The 17711-nt window shown below is 44.8% G+C and overlaps 1 protein-coding gene across 2 annotated transcripts in view; it reads right to left on the reverse strand.

The window, feature by feature from the left end:
• Positions 1-2586: 2586 nt before the first annotated feature.
• The window catches only part of LOC147012823 (metal-response element-binding transcription factor 2-like), a 35775-nt gene continuing 20650 nt past the window's right edge, over positions 2587-17711 (reverse strand). Inside the window, exons 3-13 of one of the 2 annotated variants that reach the window (XM_085854079.1) lie at positions 16606-16687; positions 16378-16431; positions 15038-15136; positions 14703-14803; positions 14408-14556; positions 12626-12721; positions 12418-12486; positions 12111-12234; positions 10224-10291; positions 9217-9342; positions 2587-3172 (exon numbers count right to left, since the gene is read on the reverse strand). In XM_085854079.1, coding sequence (XP_085710205.1) covers positions 2914-3172; positions 9217-9342; positions 10224-10291; positions 12111-12234; positions 12418-12486; positions 12626-12721; positions 14408-14556; positions 14703-14803; positions 15038-15136; positions 16378-16431; positions 16606-16687 — 1227 coding nt within the window. In that variant the 3' untranslated portion in view covers positions 2587-2913. The remainder of the gene's footprint in view (positions 3173-9216; positions 9343-10223; positions 10292-12110; positions 12235-12417; positions 12487-12625; positions 12722-14407; positions 14557-14702; positions 14804-15037; positions 15137-16377; positions 16432-16605; positions 16688-17711) is intronic. The other variant, XM_085854080.1, reaches the window with a different exon arrangement.

The raw sequence follows: 17711 nt of genomic DNA on the forward strand, positions 1-17711 counted from the left end.
TATTTGTCTCCGGAGGTGTCTGGGCGGTGTTTATGTCCCAGACAGGAGTTTGTCTCTGGACGTGTCCAGGCGGTGTTTATCTCCGGATATGTCTGGGCGGTGGTTTGTCTCTGGGCAGTATTTCCAGTAATACTAGCAGGAAATTGATTTCAGACATTATTTTGCTTCCATCTTCATGATTATTCGATGCGAATCATTTTGATGGGACAGTATGAATCATAATTAACGTTCAACGCAACGCATGTTTTCCCTTCCTCTCACTACCTTCCCTTCCCCCACCCCTCCTTTCTCTTTCCCCCTCCACCCACTCATGCTCTCCCTCCTCTCCCCCCTTTCAGTATTCCCGTCAGCGAAGTGACAGGTGGTATATGCTCGTTTAAAATATTAACGACACCTCTCATCCGTGTCAGCCTCAGTAACGGTTATATCAGAACGAGCTGTTTCGTCACACGGTCACAGATTGTTTAACCCCAATATGGGGCCGTTCATAAACTACGAAATGCTATTTTTCAGGATTTTAAGTATTGTAATGTTTGATTACGTAACGCTTGATTACCATGCGTTCTGACGTACCGTCCATTCTAACGGACTTGATTAAACCTTACTATTATTCGAAATATGATTCAATTTTTCGGGGTCCCTCATCGTAACACTCGACTCAAACAAAGCCAATGTAAATGTGACGGTGTATAATCAGCAGTGGCCGACAGGCCTGTGTTAGGCCCACCAGAAAACAAAGATGGTGGACATATCATTTTGTCTGGGTGCCATGGTGGGAGGACTCAAGTGACCAATGTGGGTGTGCTCTGTCAGCTGTCCAACCAGTGGGTGTACATTTCAAAAATCGACCTCCAAAAATAACCCAACAACGGACGTCCAGCTCTGGTAGACCTGAGACATGTCTGCAGGTAAAAACAACAGCCTGGTATTAATATCAGGCATTGCATTTTTCCCATAGCGTTGTTGGCATTTAATTTCACAGAATCTATCACTATGACATAGTTGTCTTCGTGACGATTGTTTTTCAGGTAACCAGTCTGGAAATCTACGATCAAAGACTTCAAAGTAATTATTACAAAGTCGTTCATCATGCCGTTCCTGTACAGAGTTAAGCTTGAAGGTGCTCAGGGTATGGTGGTGGGATTCATACATGCTCGGTAATCCTCAGCGCATGTTTTTATATAAAATGTTTCCATCAAAGATACTTGATGTTTTGTGGTGGTGTTGCACATAGAGCGTCCACTCTGAGTCTGTAAGGTTGGTGGTTTGAACCCCGGTCGGGTCATACTAAAGACTTTAAAATGAGTACGTGCTGCTTCGTTGCTTGACGTTAAGCATTTCTAAGGTTAAGAGCCACGGTCAATCCGCATAAGTTGGCATTCATGGGGGAGAAGAAATGCCCCAACATTGTTGTGAAGTCACTAGTACCCAGACCCAGAGAAGTGACGGCACTTCTCCCCAAGCTCAGTGGCTATTTGTCTTGTCTAACAAACTTGTGTTGTCTCATGTATTTATCTGTACGTCCGTGTGTGTGTGGCCATTCCACTACCTATGAATATCTGATTACCTGTGCCAAACTGAAGGTGGACGGAGATATTTTCACCCCTGCCTGCCTGTGAAGCAGGATATCTCACAACGTTGTGGAGGAATTCGGACGAAATTGGGTGGGAATGGGACAAGGACAAATTGATTCATTTTTGGTGAAGATCTGAATCTGCGTTCAACAATTTTTAAGTGATTCTTCAACATTGAGAGATAGGACCAAAAACGATATATAGCATGATATTTCAAAAAGTTGTGGATGAGTTGTGACAAAACTTGGTGGTCGAGTTGGTTCGGTGATGAGAACAAGCTGATGAGATTTTGGTTCAGGTCCGAATCCAGATGCGGCCCATCAGTGGGATACAAAACATGAAGTGTTCAGCCTGGCGGAGGTATGCGCTGCAGATTTAAAGATATCTGCATGTAGATTCAGTTTGAAAATTTGTTTTATTGTTTGGGGGGAGAGGAGAGTGGAAAGTGAGCAATGGGGAATGTACAGCGAAATACAGGGGAGTTAAGAAGTCACACATTCCAGAATTTTTGCCAATGTAACATGCTGAACGGCTGGAACGATAGCTCCGAGTTAACTCGGTCGTATTTCAGCCGTTTAATCTGGGTCCGAATGCCAACCTGACGACACTATGTCCTGGTGCTTTGGAGGTGGCATATCGGTTGCATCAATGAGTACACCGACTTTTGCAGGATGTTAAATCCAGGCTGTTCCATCAAAGTATCCCAGTTTCTTTTGCAAGAGTAGGCCAATGTGTGCCGATACCATAGCCAAAATTCCATATTCCTGCTCAGATGAATGCTGGGAAAGGCAATAACAAACCACCTGCTGTGTTCTGTCCAAAGACTGCTTCGGCAGCACTGATGCTCTGGAAAGAGTATGGATTCGGAATATGTAGAAGCCTTCTTTGTAATCAAGACAAATCAGTACCAACAATTATCACCAATGGCTTATTAACAGAATTAGAAAATGTCTTGTGTGGCCACACTCGGCAGATCGAAGCACACCCACAAAAAGTGTTCACCAACAAAAAGTAACTTGTGAGTTCAATGTTTATTCTTATGGATCAAAAATTCTAAATTCTAAGAATTCCTGTAACAGAATGTTCTCCTGAGAATTTGCTGAACTGCACAACAATGATTAAAAAACAGCTCAAAAGCCTTTCACAGCCTTGAATCATCATTCCTCAATGCAGACTCTTCCTCTTCATCAAGCATTTGAGAGATAGCTTTATTTTACTATCATTACCCTATCAGAGATGGTATGCCATCTACACACAATAGGACAAATAAAAAGGTTAAATGGTTGCATCTTGCTTGCTCATGGTCAAGGGCCGGGAGCAGGGTGGGGGGGGAGAACACTCAGGCTGTGGTCCCCTCCCATTGCAGCAGGTACTGGACCCGTCCGTCGACTCCAATGCGGCGAGCTAGCACCTGGACCTCCTCCCCCAAAGCAAGCCGGCCTTCCGGTCCCCGACAGCTGCCCATCGTAGCTTTGAGCTGCTCTAGCGAGCTTGGTCCAGACTCGCGCTGTTGCTGTTCCTGTTGTTGAAGTTGCGTGTCAGTGACGGGCAAGCGAGGCGAACGGCGAAGTGGACCCCGGTCTTTTCTCCGGAAAGGTCTGTAAGCAGTCAAGAGAGGTGGGTAAAGATATTGGAGTGTAGGTTGAGGACAGGTGAGAGGAAGCATGACAGATGTGAGGGAAGCAAAGGAAAGGTGAGGGTAAAGGGGGGGGGGTGTGAAGATATATATGTGGAAATCATGTTGATAAGAACGGATTGCAAAAAAACATAGATAAACCAGGAGATTGGTCAGGAGAAGTAATAAAGGAATTTGAAGGTGAAAATATAATTCTGACAAAAGGGGGAGTGTGGGAGTTTAAGAGCAGGGAGCATGAGTACCATGCAGGTGAAGTATGGCACTTCATCGACTGATAAATTAAGGGAAAATACAAGTAGTGAAACAATGGAATTGAGACAGCAAGAGATGTATGGGGGGGGGGGGAGGAGGTGGGAAGGGCAGGGAGGAAATAAATTTAAAATTGTCATGTGATGAACGCTTGCTGCATAATGATTCAGGCCTCAACTTACAATTGCAAAGTGTGTTGCGTGTGCAAAAACCCCCCAAAAACTTTGAATATGGAGTTGTGCGTGCTCGTGATGAAGGTGGTCCACAGATACCTGTGACCGATTGAGTTCATTCAGTTTTGAATACAACCGTTGTATTTGAAATTGAGTTCATTCATATGTGATGCCACTGTTCACCATCCATTAAGTGATGCCCCAGGAGAAGAAAAGAGCGAGTCTTTATAGTCATAAAGGCAGAATACGACAGCAAAGTACCTGGCTCCAAAGAATCCATGAAAGTATAAAAATACATTATTTGTTATTTTTGATACACGAGTTGTTGTCCTGGATAGTGCAGAAGTCGCGCACTTACCTCTGAGCGGTTTTGGCTGGGGTTGATTCCCGGCCTGACGAGAAGTGGTCAGAATGGTGTTTCTCAGGCTGGATGTTGCATCAAAAAGTATGCGTTTCCTTGGATGGACGTTAAGCTGGATGTCCCGTCTGCTCGCGTTATTTGCTGGAGGTTAAATAACCCACGGTGTCTTTCACGAAGTTGGCGAGCTATAGCTGGCACCTTGTACAATTTACAAGACTGTCAGCCCAAATCACTGTCAGTCGAACGTCCGGCCTGGCCAACCGGTTTGTGAAAGACTTGGAACAAAAACTTTTCTCTGCCCCGGAAGGTGGGGATAATGAAGCGTACGTATTATTATTATTTGTTGTCTTGGAGGTTAAGGGAAGATGCAACGTGTGAATGAAACCTTTCACAAATGTATTTCTTATTCTCCATTTGTGGATTAAAACTTCCAGTTTTGTCAAGCTTTGGTAATTGAGGCTGCAACATAAGCCCTGCACCGCTGAGCTTCAGAAACAAATTAATGACACTTTTTTTTTTGTATACCTTGTCGAGGCTCGTATGAGAGCTAACACATAACGCACAGTGAGGGGGCGTGAGACAAGAGGGGCGGGAGTGGGAAGAACAAAACAGTGGGGAACAGAGACATTCGGAGATCTGTGGAAAGGGAGAGGGATGGGGTGGGGAACACGGGGTACACAAGATGGACATTATAGGGACTTTCGGGAAGGAAAGCAGGGAATCTGAAGGAGGTGGGTTTGGGGTGGATTAACGGGGGTAGAAAAGATTGAGGATTTGGATGGGGGACAATAAGAGGTGGTGGTGAACAGCTGTTTTGAAGGCCTGGAGGGAAGAATGGGAATGAATAGAGTGAGGGAGTTTATTCCAAAGGCGGGAAAAAAAGAGGAATGAAAGAGTGAAGGTGAGCAATGATTCGTGATTTTGGAAGTTTTACCAGAAGGGGGTTGTTGAAGGACCTTGAGCGCTCTGCGGAAATATGGGGGGGGGGGACATATCGCAGACAGAGCAGGGGGAACAAGACTGGAGAGGAGACAGTAGAAGACAGAAAGACCACCGACCTGCCTGCGGTGATTGAGTGAGAGGCCCAAAGACTCAGCCTCATCGCGGGAGATGCCAATGATCCGAAATGCCTTGGTTTCCACAGTGTGAAGCCGAGAAAGGTGTGAGGCAGGAGCACCAGTCCAAAGGGGAGAGCAATACTCTATCAGGCTGCAGACAAAAGCTTTGTATGTGGTCAGGAGCTCAAGTGGGCCGAGGAAGGACTTTGCACTACGGAGGATTCCGAGTCGGCGACTGGCTTCGAAGGCCAGGTTGGAAATGTGGTTTTCCCAGGAAAGATCATGGCAGATAGTGGGACCCAGAAGCTTAAAAGAAAGGACTTCTTCCAGAGGATTGTTGAGAAAGTAGATGGGGTGGGGTGGGCGGGGGTCCAAACGGTCCTTTCGGAAAGACAAAGTGAGAGTGTGAGATTTGTCAGTATTGAAAGACATGTTCCACGTGTTGGACCAGTTTGTGATTCTACCCAGATCTGCAGTGAGCGAAGAAGCTGCTGCTTGCCGATCTGAGGGATGAGAGATTTTCCAGAGAGTCGGAGAGATCATTGATGAAAACCAGAAAAAGAACAGGGACCAGACCGCTACCTTGAGGAACTCAAGCCTGGACAGGAAGAGGGGATGAAAGAACTCCATTTAGGGCCACATGTTGACTGCGACAGGAGAGGAAGTCTCCGAGCCATGAGTGGAGATGGCCTTGGATACCATAGGAAGAGAGTTTGGTGAGTAGGGCAGGGTGCCAGACCGTGTCAAAAGCACGCGATATGTCGCGGGATATGGCTCTGATTTCACGTCCGGCATTGAGGACCTCCATCCATTGTTGGGAGAGCAGAAGCAGCATATCCAGGGAAGAGTGACCTGGTCTGAAACCAAATTGATGATCGGAAATCAAGCAAATGGAGAAGAGGGAGGATTATTTTTAATTCTTATTTTTTATTTTGTTGTCTTTTTCATGAAAATCCAACCCCATTGGAGGGACGAAATTTGGTGGACCAGTTGGGTGTGTGACGAGGAAAATTTATGAGATTTTGGTGAAGATCTGGATCCTGCGTATTCGTGGGATACAAAATGTCAACTGTTCAACCAAAAAAGTAGATTAAAAAAGAAAAGAAAAAGAAAGCAAGGGCAAATAAATGCCTTATATATTTTAGGCCACAGTGTGACAGGGTCTTGCAGAACAGTGTTAGCTGTTGGAATGGCCTATCGCACACCTGTGTTGGAAAAATAATTGATTGGCAAGCTGTTTCATAATCACCTCACTTGCCGAAAACATGGACCAACTTCTGTCCTCTCATCTCAACTCTCTCTTCCTCATACGTGGTGACCTCAACTGTCATCATGCCAGTTGGCAGGGTGTGGGTCCCTCTCTCACCTGCCATGGCACTTCAGCAAAATACTTCTGTGACTCATTGGGACTGACTCGATCGGTCAACTTCCCGACCCGGATCTCAGCCAGGTACTTCATCTCTTCTGGATCTGATTTTGACAAATTTCCCTGAAAATATCTGCTGTTCTTCCTCTGATTCAATTGGTTCTTCTGATCACATGCTTGTCAAAGTGGACATCTCTCTGGCTGGTATAAGAGAACCACCTCAATGCTGTCGAGTCTGGCATTTCACTCAGGCTGACTGGCAGGGTCTTCAAGCAGCCATCAAACTTCTAGACTGGTCTCCCATCGCAACTTTCTCCAACATCAACTTGTCCTGGGAATTCTTTCAAAGAAACTTGCTCTCTCTCATGCAAAGATTTATCCCCTCTCGTCTTCAGTTGTCCTACCCTTCCTCCTGCCCATGGTACACTGAAGATTATGGTGAGGCAGTTGTCCTAAGACAACTTGCCTTCGCCTCATGGCAGGCTGGGTTGACTCGGCCTGTCATCCTTCCGAGGTCGGCGAAATGAGTGCCAGCTTGCTGGTATCCTGTGTTGGAGTGGCGACCCGTCCAGGATTGTGCCCATTAGCCAAGGAGACTGCTTAGGCAGCACCAATGCTCTGCACAGAGTATGGTCCCAATGGGTGGATGGATGGAAGGCTAATCCAATGGAAGGCAATCTCAGTTCCTTCCATAAAGCTCGGAACAAGTGTTTCTACCCTCAGGAGAGTCAGAAAACAACATCTTTCTAATCTCAAGTCTGAACTCTCAAACCTCTCGCCCTCCTCCAAATCCTGGTGGCGTCCCGATAAGTCTGTTTCTGGTGTATGTTCCCCCTCCCTCCCTCGCCTTACCTCAAATGGCCGCACTGCTGACACTGCACGTGAAAAAGCTGAATGCCTAAACTCTGTGTTTGCTTCTAAATCTTGTGTCCAAAACCCATCGCTTTCTGTACCCACCTTACCCAATCGCACACAGCTGTCCCTGGACTCTATGTCCATTTCTGCTGACAAAGTCGAGAGCTTGCTCTCAAACCTCGACTCAGATTCTGCAACCGGTCCAGACAGCATCAGCCCACATGTCATAAAAACCTGCTCCTCTGCTCTTGCTCACCCTCTCTCTCTGTTCTATTCACCTTCTCATTCGCTCAAGGTCATTTGTCATCTGCTTGGAAATCAGCAAACATTACCGCTCTGCATAAAAAAGGTGCAAATACAGATCCCTGCAACTACAGACCAATCAGCCTTCTCCCAATCATCAGCAAGGTTATGGAATCCATCATCACTTCAGACATTAATTTGTTCCTCTTCTCCAATGGCTTGATTTCCGATCATTAAATTGGATTCAGACCAGGTTACTACCAGGGATCTGCTGCTTCTGCTCTCCCAACAATGGATGGAGGTCCTCAACGCAGGACATTAAATCAGAGCCATATCCCCAGACATATCATGTGCTTTCGATACGGTCTGGCACCCTGCCCTGCTCACCAAACTCTCTTCCTGCGCTATCCAAGACCATCTCCACTCATGGCTCGCAGACTTCCTCTCCTGTCGCAGCCAACATGTGGCCCTAAATGGAGTTCTCTCATGCCCTCTTCCTGGCCAGACTGGAGTTCCTAAAGGCAGTGTTCTGGGTGTTGTTCTTTTTTCTGGATTTCATCAATGATCTCTCCGACTCTTTGGAAAATCCTCTTGATCTCTTTGCTGATGACTGCACCCTCTGCCGTACCATCTCCCGTCCCTCAGACCGGCATGCAGCAGTTCCTTCACTCTCTGCAGATCTGGATAAAATCACAAACTGGTCGAACACGTGGAACAAACATGTCTTTCAACCCTGACAAATCTCACACACTCACTATGTCTCTGAAGGACCGTTTGGAAAACCCCCATCGACTTGCTAAACAATCCTCTGGAAAAAGTCCTTCCATTCAAGCTTCTGGATTTCACTATCTGCCATGATCTTTCCGCGAAAGCCACATTTCCAAACTGGCCTCCAAAGCCAGTCGCCAACAGGGTATCTTCCGTTGAGCAAAGTCTTTCCTCGGCCCACCTGAGCTCCTGACCACATACAAACCATTTGTCCGCAGCTTGATGGAGTACTGCTCTCCCCTCTGTGCTGCTGCTCCTGCCTGTCACCTTTGTCGGCTTCACGCTGTGGAAACCAAGGCTTTTCAGATCATTAGTATCTCCCGTGATGAGGCTGAGTCTTTGGGCCTCTCACTCTCTCATCGCAGGCAGGTCAGTGGTCTTTCTGTCTTCTACTGTCTCCTCTCCGGTCTTGTCCCCCCTGCTCGCTCTGTCTACATGTCTCCCCCCTCCCCATATTTCCACAGGTCCACCAGCAACCCCCTTCTGGATAAAACTACCAAAATCAAGAATCACTGCTCACCTTCACTCTTTCATTCCTCTTTTTTCCCAACTTTGGAACAAACTCTGACTCTCTTCAATCCCACTTTTCCCTCCAGGTCTTCAAAACAGCTGTTCACCACCATCTCTTATCTTCCCCCATCCAAAACCACGAAATTTTCTACCCCCGTTAATCCACCCCAAACACACCTTCAAATTCCCTGCTTTCCTTCACGAAAGTTCCCTGTCGTGTAAGGTCCTAAAAGTCCCTGTCGTGTCCATCTTGTTTACCCCGTGTTCCCCACCCCATCCCTCTCCCTTCAACAGATTTCCTCATGTCTGTTCCCCACTGTTTTGTCCTTCCCTCTCCCGCCCCCCTTGTTGTGCGTTCTATGTGTTAGCTCTCAAACGAACCTCGACAATGTGTACAAAAAAAGGACATTTTTTCCTACTTACCGTTTCAAAGAGCTCACAGTCAATGGTTCCTGCTCCCTTTGGGATGTTATTGGAGGAGATGGTGGAACACGGACCCGTAAGCCATATATGTGTTTCTTCTTCTTCATCTCTCTGCCGCACACAAACCTGCAGCACGGGTAGCCACATTAATTATTGAGTCACATGTTTTGTAAACACACTTGCATACAATCTCACAACCATGCTCAGTCCGTGCAACTTAATCCGTATGTCACAAACAATTCCCAGAGCTGTTTTCTTCACTTTCCTTTATAACTCTTGCTCTTCCATAAGCCTTACTCCTATAAATAAAAAAAAATCGTTTATAAATGGCTGTTGACATAAGATCAGTCATGTAATGAACTATGACGATGCTATCACAGGTGACGTAAGAGTTTGGAATCGAAAACAGGTTATAGTCATTGAACTTTCTTTTCATGTAAAACGTTTCTTTAAAATAACCAAAGTCTCTATCCGTGAGAAGAATGTTTGCATAATCTTGATTCTTCAGCCGGATCCGCAGTGCTTGCTTCAGTGATCAGTTGCACAACTTGGTTTCTGGCAACGGAATGGCTTACATCAGAGAGAAGCTCCACTTTCAAGCGATCCGCCGAGTGATATTTTTAACGACTTGTTCCATGCACATTTGCACAACTTGCTCAGAGGTGGACAAAGCACTCACAAGCAATTAAGTTGCACGATTTTGAGAGCCGTTTGGTTGCGCAACTGTTCCGGTGAAGACGTGGCTTTAAAAGGTACTCGATACAATCCAAGGCAATTGTCTCATTGATTGAATGCAGATAATTATCTGGTGTATATATATATATATATATATATATATATATATATATATATATATATATATATATATATATATATATATATATAATGATTTCATCTGCAATTTTCTCACACGTTATTCTTCCAAAAGTATGGAAAAACACGTACTCGCGCATGTGCACACATCATGTGACTGAACGCAGGAAACTCCTGAGCGAAGCCAAACTTACTTGGTCTTATTGCTCGTGAGCGCATAGAGGATGTGGTGGCTGCGTTCCTGCCGTGGAGTGTTCGCAATCTGGGTCAGAATGGGAACATGTGGTACAGAATGTAAGGGCAGAGCCAGGAGAAGATTGAGGTTGAAATGGAAGGTACTTTTATAACAGAGAAGAGTGGTGGGGGGATATTTTAAAAACTGTAAATTAAAACATTAAAAAGTACATTTATTATTAATGTAGCATCTTCAAAACTAAACCTCCAGGAATTCTAGTAGTCCATTGGTGGGCACAATGGGTGGCAATCCAGATATTATGTGTTCAAATCTGGTCTGAAAGCATCAGTTTTAATAATTTGGATTATAAGCTCCTGCAAAGAGTTCGTCTCAGAATTACTATAATCGCTATCAATTGTCAGTGAAAACACAACTGGCTCATCAATGACTTACAAGAAGTCCATGGATAATATTGCTGACCTGTTTTGTCTGAACGACTGATATGTGATGCTGCTTCATTGTTGATTTTTTTTTAATGCTCTCGGGGCAATTTGGACTATGATGGACCAACGTTGAAAACAACCAGAGTTGGTGTCAAAGCCACCCAATGCTCGCCTGTTTATACATTTATCGTTTTTAAAAGACGTCTAATAGTTAATATTTTTTATAATTCTCTAACAATTTTTTTTTGGGGGGGGGGGTTGGAAATCACTTAAAACATGTAAAAATGCAAAAAAAATATTTTTTTTCTCTAACAGTTTTTTTTGGGGGGGGGGTTGGAAATCATTTAAACATGTAGAAATGCAAAAAAAATTTTTATTTTCTTTAACAATTTTTTTTGGGGGGACCAAGTCCAAAATCTAATGGCATGATCCTTGGACCATACCTAACCCACCCCCACCAAGTTTCGTCGAAACCCTAATCACTTAAAACATGTAGAAATGCAAAAAAAAATAAAAAAATCGAAATTTTGTTGAAAAAAAAAGTTTCAAAAAAATTTTTTTCTCGAAAAATTTTGGGGGGGGGTTGGAAATAACTTAAAACATAGAAATGCAAAATTTTTATTTTTTTTATTTTTTTAGGGGGGGGGTGGAAATCACTTAAAACATGTAGAAATGCAAAAAAAAAAGGTTTTTTCTGTAACAATTTTTTTTTGGGGGGGGGGGTTGGAAATCACTTAAAACATGTAGAAATGCAAAAAAAAAAAATCAAAATTGTCGAAAAAAAAGTTGCAAAAATTTTTTTATCTAAATTTTTTTTTTGGGGGGGGGGGGGACCAAGTCCAAAATCTAATGGCATGATCCTTGGACCATACCTAACCCCCCCACCAAGTTTCGTCGAAATCCGTCGAAGAGTTTTTCCGTAATACAAAAAATTCAGCATTTTCACGCTCATGCTGACGCTCACGCCGGGGGTATCGCTATAGCTCTCTGTTCTTCGAACAAGCGAGCTAACATGGACTCTTCAGTTCCCAGCAGCGGTTAACATGCTCTTATCCAATGACGCAGACCAATGGGAGCAGTCACAAAAGCTAGAATTCTGTTGTAAAAATAAAAAGTCGAAAACAAATGACTGTTCTTGAAACACTGCTTGTAATGGGAAGCCTGGACAGGCTCACAGCGAGGGTCCTGGCCAGGCTTTCATTGGGGGCCAGACGCAAGGAAGCTGGCAACAACACAATAGTGGATTGGCCAGGTTAAAAAGAAAGGGAAGTGAAGGTGAGGAAAGTACGATTTAGTGAACAATTTTGCAAACGATTAGGGATGTTGTTCCACTTGGCTCATGGAAGGTGAATGTGTTTGACAAAAATCATTTACCGATTCAGATAATTACCGTTTTCAAGTAAGGGGCCAAAGTCGAGCATCCATCTTCTACACATGAAAAGAAGAAGCAATAGGTTTTGTACCTTTCCCGGCAGTAGACTCTCCCACTTGTCGTTAACAAATGTCATGATCTCTCGTTCAAAGTCAAAATACTTCTTTTTCTGCACGACGGTCAAGTTGTACATACACAGGTGTGCAACGTCTACCCTGCGAGCACACACACAACAACACATCCACATACATGCAAACCATGCTCATTCAACATGCCACAAAGTAAAACCAAAAACACAGCTTTGAGTACACAAAGAAATGTTATGAATGCTTTGTTAACGTATATTCATGGTTTTTAAAATTTGAAACAGATAGGAAGTAAAATAAGATACCACTTACCAGCGCATTGAAATCCGTTCCACTCTCTCTGGGCCATGAGTACAAACTGCACACTCAAAATCATAGAACCTGTAGTGGTAAGGCCCGACGTAATGTTTTAACAGAACACAGGGTGTCCGAAACAATTTTTTTTAATGGCATAGAATCTGAAAAAGGAACACCACCAATTAAAAAGGACGAAACACTTGAACCAAATATGACCACAAACCTGTCTCCGAAGAGCATGGGTCGCTCCAGGCACTGAATGCATGCCTCATGGAACCACTGCTTACAGCCTCTGCACTGCAGCATCTTCAAGTTCCACCTGAACGGAACAGTAACAACCGCCGGCACTCTGTGCGGCTGCAGTGACATTATGCAATTGCTGACAGTTAAAAGATTGTTAGAGAACTATTATATGATGCTGGAAGAAACAGTTAATTTTAATAAATAACCACAGGACCCAGAATTGAGTTTCAAAGCTCAGAACAAGGGTGTCCACCCTCAGGAGAGCCAGAAAACAACATCTTTCTTATCTCAAGTTTGAACTCTCAAACCTCTCTCCCTCCTCCAAATCCTGGTGGCGTCTCATCAAATCTGTTTCTGGTGTATGCTCCCCCTCCATCCCCCTCCATCCTTGAGTTCCTCAAGGCAGCGTTCTGGGTCCTGTTATTTTTCTGGTTTTCATCAATGGGCTCTCCAACTCTCTGTAAAATCCTCTTTATCTCTTTGCTGATGACTCCACCCTCTGCTGTACCATCTGTCATCACTCAGACCGGCAAGCAGCAGCTTCTTTACTCTCTGCAGATCTGGATAAAATGACAAACTGGTCCAACACGTGGAACATGTCTTTCAATCCAGACAAATCTCACACTCTCACTATGTCTCTCCCAAAGGACCATTTCGAACCCCCCCCCCCCACCCCATCTACTTTCTGAACAATCCTCTATAAGAAGTCCTTTCATTCAAGCTCCTGGGTCTCACTATCTGCCATGATCTCTCCCGGGAAAGCCACATTTCTAACCTGACCTCCAAAGCCAGTTGTCGACTGGGAATCCTCCGTTGTGCAATGTCCTTCCTCGGCCCACCTGAGCTCCTGACCTCATACAAAGCTTTCGTCCGCAGTCTGATGGAGTACTGCTCTCCCCTCTGGTCTGGTGCTCCTGCCTCACACCTTTCTCAGCTTCACACTGTCGAAACGAAGGCATTTAGGATTATTGGCATCTCCCGCGATGAGGCCGAGTCTTTGGGTCTCTCACTCTCTCACCGCAGGCAGGTCGGTGGTCTTTCTTTCTTCCACTGTCTCCTCTCACCCCCCTGCTCTGTCTGCGATATGCCCCCCCCCCTCCATATTTCCACATGGCACGCAAGGTCTGCCATCAACTCCCGTTCTGGTAAACCTACCAAAATCACAAATCACTGCTCACCTTCACTCTTTCATTCCTTTTTTTTTTCCCCACCTTTGGAGTAAACTCCCTCACTCTATTAAATTACATTCTTCCCTCCAGGTCTTCAAAACAGCTGTTCACCACCACCTGTCACCTTCCCCCATCCAAAACCACGATCTTTTCTACCCCTATTAATCCACCCCAAACCCACCTCCTTCAAATTCCCTGCCTTCCTTCCCGAAAGTTCCCTGTCATGTAAGGTCCTGAAACTCCCTGTGGTGTCCATGTTGTTTACCCCATGTTCCCCACCCCATCCCTCTCCCTTCCACAGATCTCCTAATGTATCTGTTCCCCACTGTTCTGTTCTTCCCTCTCCCGCACATCTTGTGTCCTGCCTCCCTTGTTGAGCATTAGCTCTCATTCGAGCCTCGACAATGCATACAAAAAAGAATGAAAAATAAAACAAAAGTGAGGGACTTGTTTGACAGTTCACAAGTAAATTTTAAGGTGCAACAGAAGAAAAGGTTAAGGCAACATTGAAAAAGGAGGTAAACAATATTTCACATCCTATTCTCTTCCCTCCCGAAATAGTAACCCCCACCCAGTCCCACCCCTGTACTCACTCTCCTGGACCACCGCAGTAACAGTACACGCGCTGCAGGTTGGTACGGTGTAAGTTGTCCCACACGATGCTGTCTGGGCAGTATGGCAGCGTCCTTTTCACGGCCAAAAGGGCCCGTGCTTGAGGACCACGCTTCAGTGCACCTCCTCGCTGGAGTGTTAGAGCATTGCAAGAGAAGGAGTCGACATAAAGAGAGAGGCGAGGCACGGAGGCTGTTTAGCGCGATGATGTGTATTCAAGTGCGAAAGGTGTATGTTTCTGAACATAAAGCCGAACGTTGGGCATCGCGTCCTCACCTTGGTGGTGGTCACAAAGATGCATTGGCGGCACTGCCAGGTAGCAGAAGAGGAGAGCAGGTCGGAAGGGATGGCTGGGACGTGACACTGCTGGTGGTAACCTTAACAGGCAGACACAGGAGGAGCTAGCTACAAGAGCACAAACTGAGACATCGAGTTAGTCTCATTGCCAATGGCTCATCTGCTCTGCACTATGATACAGCTGCAGGAGGTTTGGGATGGAGTGAGTGAGGGTGGAGTGAGAGAAGGGACAGTGTGAGTAGGTCTTGTTCCAACACTAAATCATTTTGAATCATGTTTGATGGCAGGAAAGCTTGCGAGTATGTTGGCTCTACCTTGCCCACACTTGTCGCAAATGACGATCTCATTGGGCTTTTCGGATGTTCCCTCCTGGCAGACTGTGCAGACGACATCACCACCAGAAACACCACCCACTGCCACACACAAAGGAAAACTTAGGCTTCAACCAACAGCCTCATGGACAGCAGACGTATGGTAAAATGGAGGTTATTGAGAAGCCAGTGGGACATTCATAACTTGGGGTGTTAAGGTTAAAAAAATGAGTTGATATTATAGAGGTCAAGGATCATGGAAAAGCTAGATGAAAGAAGGTGTAGGGTTTTAAAACTGACAAGGTGGCGGAAAGGAACAGGTCTACAAGAGACATAGAAACAACAACGTCGAAGTAAGTAGCTGAGGCAGCAGTTAGACCGAGGGGGAGGGGGGGCAGTCTGCGGGTACAGAAGTATCTCAAGTAGACAAAATGAATAGCAATGAGCAGCCATGAGAGTGCTTCAGTTTTAAAAAAAAGATTCAAAATAAAGGAGGGAAGTGTTTAAAGGTTTGACGGGAATATTTTGGTAACATGTAATTTCAATTTTGTTGTTGAGCACACAAAATCAAATAGACACACCATTTTCCAGGAGTTTGTAATTGGTTGCATTGATGTTATGTTTTGGTTTATTTTATTGGCCGTTATTCTTCAGCTTGAACGCTAATGCAGAGTTTCCGCGGTGTCCATACGGTAACTCCGTCGAGAGAGAGACACAGAGAGACAGAGACACAGACACAGAGAGACAGAGACACAGACACAGACACAGACACAGACACAGACACAGACACAGACACAGACACAGACACAGACACAGAGAGAGAGAGAGAGAGAGAGAGAGAGAGAGAGAGAGAGAGAGAGAGAGAGAGAGAGAGAGAGAGAGAGAGAGAGAGACAGACGCTGGTGACCTGAGCAAAGTATCTTATTATATGTACAAGTTTATATTGCTAAACGATGCTGTGCAACAATGAGGGATCTTTTTGCTGGTTGCAGTACTAGCAGTGTAAAGCACTTTAAAAAGGGTGAATCGAGAGCATTGATGGGCAGGTTACGTAACCAGGTAAATTGAGGTGTCACAACACCACACCGATCACATCGTCGACCACAACAACGCCAAATGTGATGATTACAATCGCATCTTACGATTGACACACGGAGGCGGCGCAAACACTCTTCTTTAACGTTGCCGAACTGAGGCTTCACAAATCAAATGTGACAATAATGTTGCATCTAAAGGCCGTGTCACGATTCATATCGTATTACAGGTCTTTTACGGGAATCTCGGAAATGACTCGGACATTCAGAAAATGAGGCAATTCGCAGAAACACGGAAACTTCTCCTGCCTGCAATGGGTAGCTGTCTTGAAGGACTGAAGAGAAGAGCCAAGCACAATAGGACTTGCACAAATGAGAGAAAAAGGGGGACAAAAAAGTTAAAACACCATTGTACAATCAAAGCTCTAATTTATCATTGCGGATGTTGTGCCCAGTTCTCTTTCATAGACAAAGGTGGCAGAACAACACCAAACACCCCCCACCTCAGCTCCTCCCAAACCACCCCAAAGAGCTCACAACTCTGGATATCCCTCCAGAAGACCCAGAACTCAGAGAAATCTTCAAAGGTGATGAGGCAGTTTTGCCTTTTCTTGTCCACCTGCCAAAACAAGTGGAGAAATCCCAAGCAACATGATATCCCTGACCTGAAAGACCTGCTCAGGTAAGTAAAAGAGATCAAGATTCTTTTAATCATTTAAAGAGCCAAGGTGTGTTTCATTATTTTATTGGGTGGAGTCAGGTTGGCTGTCCAACCAATGGGTGCAAAGCAGTGGTGTGGAATCAGTGCAGCTGAAAACTGACCTCATGTATAATACCTGATATTTTCTAAGTTTAAGAAGGGCATAACGATGAAAAATTGACGAAACTCCCTGAAACTCAAACTTGTTCTGTAACTTATCACAATAAAGCCGTGTACCAAGCTTCTGTTGAATACGATAAAGGGTATGGGGAAAAACCATAGGTGGGCCGGTCGAACGGACAGAGGGTTAGCAAACCTATCGTCCCCTCCGGTGAAACCAGGAGGGGACTAATAAAGGGCAATCTATACATTATGTATGCCTGGTAGAATGGGATGAGGGTGCGGTGTTCGGGCTTCCCAAATGTGGGCAAGCTGCACTCCTGTTCAGCTTAAAGTATTCACTTAAGGTAAATAATTTATTTAATCTTGGGTTTGGGGCTTTAGCGCTTGTGATGACAAAGTTACAAGGCATACTTTGAAGTTAACGGGAAGGGCTCAAATCCCATGTGTACAAAGCACATATTCTGGGAGGGAGAGAGATTATAATTTCCGCCACATATGTGTATGTAAAAAATATAGTCCTTCATACATTTTCAGGAAATATTTAAATACATATTTCATTGAATTTCCCCGGGGCAAGGCCGGGTACTTCAGGTAGTCAATAATAAAACTGAAAATGAGTTTTGTTCTAACATATTGTACACTGTACAATATGTTTGAAAAGGGATAAATAAGAGGTTTAATGTGAGACTCATGAAGTGAATGAGGGAGGAAAGTATTGTTACAGCTGAGGTTTGAATGTCTACCCTTTACCAGATTCAGTGGAGTGATGGTTAGAGCGTCCACTCTTGAATCTGGGAGGTCAAGGTTCAAAAAACATAAC

The sequence above is a fragment of the Eptatretus burgeri genome, chromosome 14 (genome assembly GCF_056783735.1).
Source record: "Eptatretus burgeri isolate ZD-2024b chromosome 14, Ebu_testis_v1, whole genome shotgun sequence".
Taxonomy (NCBI): domain Eukaryota; kingdom Metazoa; phylum Chordata; class Myxini; order Myxiniformes; family Myxinidae; genus Eptatretus; species Eptatretus burgeri.